The sequence below is a fragment of the Hevea brasiliensis genome, chromosome 11, assembly GCF_030052815.1.
Source record: "Hevea brasiliensis isolate MT/VB/25A 57/8 chromosome 11, ASM3005281v1, whole genome shotgun sequence".
NCBI classification, from domain to species: domain Eukaryota; kingdom Viridiplantae; phylum Streptophyta; class Magnoliopsida; order Malpighiales; family Euphorbiaceae; genus Hevea; species Hevea brasiliensis.
In genome coordinates, this window is record NC_079503.1 from 81,944,181 (window position 1) to 81,953,123 (window position 8,943).

Consider the following 8,943-nt stretch of genomic DNA (forward strand, 5'->3'; position numbering starts at 1 on the left):
AATTTAAGTGCCTGCTGCTAGTGGCAGTTCCGTAACTATAACAAACTATCCATTCTATTATGGTCCTTCTATCCGCCTTGTGGGCAAACCAATTAATTCTGACCGTTGGATTATATACCAACTACCGTCCAGAAGAAACCAGTTCGCAGGCGCCCTGCCTGGCAGTGGCACTTGTGTTATAGTAATGAATTATTGAGGCTACTTTGGTCCTTTAAAGAGTTTTTGGTTCGACTAAGTTGGTTGGAATGGAAATAAATATTGCATAATGCTCCACCAGTCCGTCCTATAAGCAACTAAACTACAGGTCCAAGAAACCATATGACCAAAGAAACTAGACTTTGTTTGCTTTCTTTGTAGCCGATAAACAGCTTTTTGGGGTAGGGCGAGCAGAGCATTTAAAGAGAGCAATAAAATTGAGTTTCTTGCTTCATAAAGAGAAGGAAACCGAAGATATCAGATTTTTCAGTATCTGCTTCCGTTTGCCGTTTTTATATTGCATGTGTCATGTGAAGTTGAGGATGTCCAGTTGAGGGTTATAAAAGAAAGAAACTTCACTTTTTGAGCAATACCCATCTCAGATTTCCTCAACATGAGACCAAAGATTTATCTTTTTGGTGACTCTATCACTGAAGAGTCCTTTGATGATGGAGGCTGGGGTGCTTCTCTTGTTCACCTTTTTTCTCGCACGGTATTGATTAATTTTTCCTTTTCTTTGTTATAATCTTTTATTTCTTTGTTCCTTTCGTTTCTTTTTGATATTGTTAAAGATGGTTCTTTGATTTTCAGGTTGATGTGGTGCTGAGAGGGTACAGTGGGTACAATACAAGATGGGCTTTGAAGGTGATGGAGAGGGTTTTTCAGCCAGCGGAGAGCGGAGGAGATTGCGGTGCACCGCCATTAGCTGTAACGGTGTTTTTTGGAGCTAATGATGCTTGCCTTCCGGATAGATGCTCTGCATACCAGCACGTGCCTCTCCCAGAATACAAGCATAACCTTCACGCCATTTTCTCATTTTTCAAGGTATATCCATCTCTCAGTCTCTGTAATTTCCTTGCATTACACACACACATACACTCGTGCGTGCGAGTTCGTGTTTATATGTAATACAATATAGAAATTGATTAGCTGAAAATACAGTACTGTCATCTGCCATCTTGATCAGTGATCACCATATGGTCCCTTCACAAGTTGCACTTTTTTCTGTTCAGAGATGGATCAATTATATATTCTTTTAACACATGCATATTAAAATAGTCAGCTGGTGGTTCTCAAGAGCAAAATGGTGGGCTCAGCTCATTCTTCATAAAAACCAGTAGGAACATCACTATGCTATACAGTGGCTAAGTGGTGGTACGAACATGTAAAGATTTTTTCGGCATTTAAAAGAGAGATTATCATGATCGTACATTAAGTTGACGAAACCTTTGGTTTCTTTGATTGATGGATGAATGTGGGGTCTAATTTGAGTAAAAGGGTCGGATGGAGCCAAACAAAATGTGCAGTGGGTGAGGCCCAGTTGTCGCTGTTATTGTTGGCCATTTGGCTATTATTATTGCTTATGCGAAAATAAAAATATTAATTACATTTAAAAAATTACATAAAATATCAAAGAGATATAACAATTTATTATGTAGACTTCTTTCGCATGATATTAAAGTTAGCTCTACAACCCAATCTTTGTATGCCTTCGTGTTTGGTAGCATTTGTCACCACACATTAATAAAGTTTGACCTGGCCAATCAAGGTAGATTGGTTGGTCTTTTACTTTTAAAATGTGTGAAAGGTCTCGAGTTAGACTCTCTTAATATAGTTACGTCTATTGTCATGTGCTAATAAGGATTGATATGTGTTAGAAGTGAGCAAGTGCGATAGTTTTAGTTTGTATAAAGAAGACAGAATAAATATAGACTGCAAACGATGTCTGAAGTGCAAACTCTTTGGGTGTCTTTTTGCAAAAGGCTGCCACTTTTAATGGAATTCATTACTGTACAGTGAAGTTGATGTTATGGATTCAAGTGTGTGAGAATGTCTCATATGGAATGGGACCCACAAGTATTTTTCACAAGGAATGGGTCTCACAAGTTGGTATTGCATCATGACCATTGATGGCGTATTAGTGAGCTTAGTTATGTATCATAAGTCACGCGGTTGTTAGATTCTGTATTGGAATTTCCACTCTCTATTATCTTAAATAAAAAGTTGTGGAATTTTCTATTTTTAGTTTAAAAGGGGCATGCATTCCTTTGATCATTGCAATTAATCTTTAAATCCATGGAAAGAACAATTTCTTTATCCATGGAAAGCTGAAAGGGATGTGACAACCTCCGATGGAGTCCAACCCCACTCGAAGGGCTAATTTTAACTTGAAAATTTATAATCTTTCTTTCTTTTTTTGTTTATTCATTGAAAGACTCCTTTAACTTTTTTTTCTTTTTTATAAGCAAAAGTTTTATTAATAAATAGTGGTCACTAAAGGCATATGATATCCGCCTAGACCCGGTCATCAAAGATTAGGCTTCATTAAAATATTGATAGTGGTTACCAATATCTCCCCCTCCCTGCCCAACCCCAAAACCAAAGCTCATGAAATATGAATTCAGGACTTATAATTTGCAATTCTTGCATTGCAATCATTTGAATCAATTAACTGTGATTATCTTGACTGATATGATCAGATGGTCACATGCTCATGACAGTGGGAAAGAGTGAGTGCAAATGAAGTAAGTTGTAGTGCTTCGATAAGGGGAATAAATTTACTGCTAAATAGTTTGGAGTTACGCCTGGCACTGAGTCAGTTTCAGGCCCAAACAGGCGGTACAAGGCTTGGCTAGGGGATGGACTAGAACTGGACTGGTTGACTATGGTTCTAGCTGGTTTTGGTTTCCAACAGGAGGTGTTCTGATTCAACTCTTGTTTTGATTGTTTTTCGGCGATTTCAATTCTAATGCAAAACGGTTTTGGTCCATGTGATACCTTCTAAAATACTACCAATTATTACTTTTTTAAATCTAGTTTAAACTAGGCTGGAACTGCTGGTTTGACTGTCAGTTCCGTTCAGAGCTTGTGGAGTCTGGTTCTAGTTCAGGTCCTGCAACTGTCCCAGGCCTATTTCGGGTTTGACCTAGGCTGGTCCGGTTCAGAACTGGCTCTTGACCAAGTCTATTTGGAGCTATATCCTGTAATCTCTATTACAAATTCTTCAAGGTGAAATTTGACATCTTTTAATTTTTTGGGGTCTCAGGCTCGCTGGCCAAATGCGATTGTTCTTTTCATCACTCCTCCTCCAATTGATGAAGCTGCACGCCTCCGGTATATAGTCTTCTCCTCCGTTAATTCCACACAGCAATTTAATTAATGTTAGCTCATTTTCGTACCATGTTATGAATTTCTGGTAAAAACTGAAACATTTGCAGGTATCCTTATGTTGAGAATCTGCAGGGTCTGTCCGAGAGGACGAATGAAGCTGCTGGTGCTTATGCCAAGGCATGTATTGCTGTTGCAGAAGAATGTGGGTGCCCTGTGGTAGATATCTGGACCAAGATGCAGCAAAATCCTAACTGGAAAAATGCTTGTCTAAGGTAATTCTATATTTTATTATGCTTGTTGGTATGTGAGTTAAAAGATATATATGCACATCAATGAGCTTTAACTTGGTGACATTGGAGTTGTCTATAAAATTGTAAGATTTTGAGTTTTTGTTAGCTTTCTGCACAGTAGTAATTTGTCCCAATATTCTTGTGGAAATGCAGAGATGGTTTGCACCTAACTCAGAGCGGAAACAAGATCGTGTTCGAGGAAGTGGTCAAGAAGCTCAAGGAACGGGGCTTGAGCGTAGAGATATTGCCAATTGATCTCCCACTCATAGCTGATATTGACCCTAAGGATCCACTCAAGTCATTTCAGGAATAAGATGATTGCATTTCATTGTTAATTGAGCAATTAAATGGCTACAAAATTATTGTAAATAAAAGCCCAAGAGAGTGATATCTGGCTGCTGTTCTAAAAGCAAATCTCTTTTGGTGAAAAAGAACAGTTTCTCTACTTAATTAAAGACGGCGATTAATTACTCTCTCTTAAACTTCTTTGTCAGGCGAGTAGTTGTTTGATAATTGAAAGGGATTAATTGGCTAGCCTAACCATGCCATTATCTTTTTCTTTTAGTTTTATCAGCAATATTAAACAGGTTCCAAATTAATTCAATCGGTTGAGTTGGTTTAATTTTGACAACCATTAACATAAAAAGTAATCTACGAAAATCCATGCTAATATTCAAACTTATGAGATGATTTCATAATTTATGAAAGCTCAATTTGAGATGCCAATATGTTAAAAATGCTCTTTCTAATAATTTAAAATTCGTTAGCTTGTGATAATTTGTTTTATTAATATATTAAATTAAATTATTATTTTATTTTCTTTTATATTGTAAATGTAAATATAAATAAATGTCATTATGAAAATTTAATTTCGAGTATTTCTTTTATTATATTAAAATTTTAATTATTTTTAAAAAAATTTAGACATTAAAATCTAAATAGAATTATTTTATTAATAATTATTTATAAAATATATTAAATTATTATTATTTATTTAATAATATACTGATTAAATTTCAAATTTTAATTATCTACTTTCATCAATTCAATTGCCGAGTGGCCGCTGCTTCTCCCTAGTCCCTAGTAACATCTTGTTTGTATATAGGTAATTACAACTGAAAATTCCTTAAATTTAATAAAATACACATTTACAATTGGGATGAGTAGATTTTGGTTTAAATTGAAAAATCGAATCGAATCGAATTAATTTGATTCAATCAGTTTGGTTTTAAAATTCAATCAGTTCGGTTTGATTTTATATTATAAAAATTTCGGTTATTTCGGTTTGGTTCGATTTTAAAGAGAAAAAAAATCAGTTAAATCGAATCGAGTCGAATAGTAATTTTATATATTCAAACGAATCAAATCGAACAGAATTGATTTTTTTGAATGATTTATTTTTATGGAGAATTTATGAATTATATTTAATTATATATATATAAATTGTTTCATTTCATTGATTAATGGTTATTAGGTTCAAACTAAAGTCAAAATTAGATCAAATAACTTGAAAATCAAGTCAAAATTAAAAAATCAATAAAAAATCAAAACCGATCGATTTGAATAGAACCGAACTGAAATATAGTGGTTCGATTCGATTCAATTTTTCATCCATTTCGATTCGGTTCGGTTTGAACCGAATGCTCACCCCTAATTTACATACATTTTTTTTTAGAAAAGTGAATTAAACAGTTCTGCATTTTTTAGTTTAAGTCCCTTAAATTTAATAAAATATAATTTAGTCTCTTGTGTGAAGGTGGAAAACAACATTTAATCTCCCTCGTCTTATAACTTAATTTTTATAGGATTTATAATAAAGGATTAAATTGTAATGAAATTAGAAATTACTATTTTTTTATAAGCAGATAAATTATTTTAAAAAATTTAACATGGAAACATCTAATTAAAATCAGGTCATCAGACCAACCCAATTAAATAAAAACATATATGTGAATATTGCCAAATAATCTTAGCCCTTTATATATATTTCAAAAACTCCCACAATATCAATTGAAAACAAATTAAATCAAAATTCTTAGGCTCTATTAAAAAGCTGTTTTTGGAAAAACATCATTTGAGATGATGTTGAAAAAAATAATTTGAAAAAAAAACTATTCTATTATTTTAAGTTTTTATAATTAAAACATATCAATTTAATTTTAATTTAATTTTTAATACCTTAACTAATATATATATATATATATATATATATATATATATATATATATATATATATATATATATATATATATATATATATATATATATATATGTTTGTGTTTTTCTTAATGGTAACAATATCAAACATAACTTTAATAACCTGCAACAGAGATCTTTGTTGTTTATCTTGTTTTCTTTCTTTTTGGTGTTGTTTCTGTTATGGTTGCTCTCACGACTCAAAGGACACTTTCCAGTTTGAGATAAGGGTGCCTTGCATTACTTTCTCAGCATTGAGGCAACATCTATTCCTCCAAGTCTGTTGCTTACTTAGAAGAAATATATTAATGATCTTTTGTGTCAGGCTGGGAAGGAAAATAGAAAACCTTGTTCAACGCCAATGGCAGCTACTCCTCCTCTGACAAAATACTTTGGCACCAATTTTGATAACGCTCCACTCTATCGTTAGATAATTGGTATGTTACAGTATGTCACCTTAATGAGACCGGATATTGCATTTACTGTCAATTGTCTTTGTTAGTTTATGCATCGACTAACCCATGCTCATTGGCAAGCCGTCAAGCATCTCCTGTGTTATCTTCGTCATACATCAGGTCATGGTCTTCTATTCCCTGGAATGTTATTCTAATAGTGACCGGGGTGGGGATCCTGATAACAGAAGATCGATGAGTTTTGCAATCTATATGGGTAAAAATTTAATCTCTTGGATGGCTAAGAACCAGTCGACTATCGCTCGCAGCTCCACCGAAAGTGAATATAAGGCGATAGCTAATGCAATTGTTGAGGTCTTATGGTTGAATAGTTTGCTTGGTTAGCTTGGTTTCATACCCAAAGAACATACCGTCTTGTGGTGTGACAATGTTGGCGCAATTTATCTCAGTGCCAATCTGGTTTTTCATGCTCGGACTAAACATATTGAACTTGATTTTCATTTTGTCCGTGAGCAGGTGCAATGTGGTGTCCTTCAAATTCATTTTATTTCTTCCGCTGATCAGATTGCGGATATAATGACCAAACCATTGGGTCAATCCTTGTTTCTTAAACAGCGTGACAAGCTGTGACTTCATTGCCTTTCGCCATCAGCTTGAGGGGGGAGTGTTGTGGTAAATAGGATATCTTCATCCTATACTTAGTTTTGACTTGTTCAAATAATATTTTGTTATTCTATACAACTGTATATTCTCGCTTTGTAAACATTATTTATAAGATGTCAATTGTATCATTCATGATATGATATACGAAACAAATCATTTTACTATCTCTACAGTTTCAACTAGTTCATGTATGCTTCTGCATGATTTTTTCACTTAATATGCCTTGCCTTAGATTGAGTGTACTTGGATTGGTTTATTGACTAAGGTTTAGCTAGGCAGCTTTTGTTAAATTTTTCTTGACTTTTTATTTTTTATTCAATAAATTTTACTGCTTAGGTAATGGATGAGTTATTTATAGGCTTTAGGTTTCAACCTTACACATTAACATTCCTATGGATTTAGGAGAACATTTTCACTATTGAGGATAGAATATAAGGTCTATCCAAACAAAACAGGAAAGGAAATGAAGCTACATTATAAGAAAATGGCAGAGGCACTGTTGCAGAGAAGTTGCGTTATTTAGGTTACCAAGTAGCCATTTTATGTAGTGCATGTGTCACAGAACATTTTCAAAAAGCACTGAAGCTGATAAAATTTCTGCTACATTCTCGAGGGCAGTGCTGATGATGGTTCAGAGTGATGTTCAGGATCTGGGCCTCCAGGCGAGACTCTCGAAGTCGATGTATCCATCACTTCCTTCTTCATAACATGCTTCATTTTAAGCAAATCATACCCTAATCGTTCTAAAAGAGAACTGCCATCAATTCTCTTAGGCATAGCCCTAACACCCCGAAAACTCAGCGCCTTCATATTAATCACATTCACCGATAAAATGATCAGGATCAGCATTGAAGCTCGCACCATACTTGCATTAGCCATGAGTTCGCTGTAAGTCGTAGTTCTAAGAGTGTGATTTGGGTAGTTAAGTTACTAGGATTAGTGTAGTGTGTTGTGTTAGAAACTTAATAGAGGCGTGAATTTATAATGCAAATTCATGCGTGAAAATATCTGAAATTTTGAATATTAAACAGTAAATGGTCATGGCGACTATGAGAAGACAAAATCCTGCGTGTAGGGTTTCAGCTTTTTAATTTTTTAGGCAATCCCATTACTAGAATGCGACGAAGGTCCCCACTCGAGCATCATGTATATGGATAATATATCTATACATGTAGAGCTTATCTCTGTCTACTCAAAAAATTAAAGTTTTCTGTATATGGCGAATGAGCTTTTAATCAGCTCAGTGGTTTTGAGTTTGAGTCTAGTCGGAGCCAAATGTTATTAGTAGTAATTAGTGATAAGAATTAGGGGTGTTTGATTCCAGTTCAGTTTAGGATTTGTTTAGGAATCGGAATCGAACCAAAATTTTAAAATTTCGGTACGGTTCTGGTTCAATTCCTCATTGTTTTGGTTTCAGTTCGGTACAGTTCACAGTTCTTCGGTTTTGGTTCGGTTCAATACGATTCCAGTTCGGTTCTCGGTTTTTAAAATAATTTTATGTAATTATTTCCTTAAAAAGTCATACTTGAATTAGCATTTAAGTTTTGAATTGAGTTATTAATACATAATATATCATATAATATATCTTTTAGCTATACATAAATTATATAATCTTTAATTATAAGGTACTTGTATAACTTAGGATTAAATGTATTATATAATATAATAACATATCATATAATATACATTTTAACTATATATTAATCATATAATATTTAACTATAAGATACAAATATAATTAAGAATTAATATATATATATATATATAAAAGACAATAGTATATTTATAATTAAGAATGATAAGGTAATCTAATGTATTTGTTACTAAAATTATTAAGAAAATATAGAAAAATAAAATATAATATTAAGTTATATTTAGTTCATAATTATATATACATATATAAGTGTATATAATTATATTGAAAGTATATAATACATCTAAAAAAAAATAGAAAAATATATATATAAATTCAATTCTTGATTCGGTACCAATTCACTACGGTTTCAGTTTGATTTTGGTACAATTCTGATTCGGTTCTTAGTGAAAAACCAGAATCGAATCAAAGTATCAAAAAA

The 8,943-nt window shown here is 33.1% G+C and overlaps 1 protein-coding gene across 1 annotated transcript; it reads left to right on the forward strand.

Annotated features, from left to right (window-relative positions):
• Window positions 1–267: 267 nt before the first annotated feature.
• On the forward strand, window positions 268–4,078 carry LOC110672555 (GDSL esterase/lipase At5g45920). Its single transcript, XM_021835351.2, has 5 exons — window positions 268–688; window positions 787–1,020; window positions 3,242–3,309; window positions 3,414–3,578; window positions 3,750–4,078. Exons 1-5 carry the CDS (start codon window positions 590–592, stop codon window positions 3,907–3,909), a joined length of 726 nt encoding a protein of 241 aa, XP_021691043.2. The 5' UTR covers window positions 268–589; the 3' UTR covers window positions 3,910–4,078.
• Window positions 4,079–8,943: the final 4,865 nt, after the last annotated feature.

What these genes read in the sequence shown, in the direction of transcription:
- LOC110672555 (XM_021835351.2), top strand. Translation starts at nt 590, where the DNA reads ATGAGACCAAAGATTTATCTTTTTGGTGACTCTATCACTGAAGAGTCC. An exon ending in CCATTTTCTCATTTTTCAAG is followed by an intron (nt 1,021 to 3,241) that starts GTATATCCATCT and finishes TTGGGGTCTCAG; the next exon opens with GCTCGCTGGCCAAATGCGAT. An exon ending in TGGAAAAATGCTTGTCTAAG is followed by an intron (nt 3,579 to 3,749) that starts GTAATTCTATAT and finishes GTGGAAATGCAG; the next exon opens with AGATGGTTTGCACCTAACTC.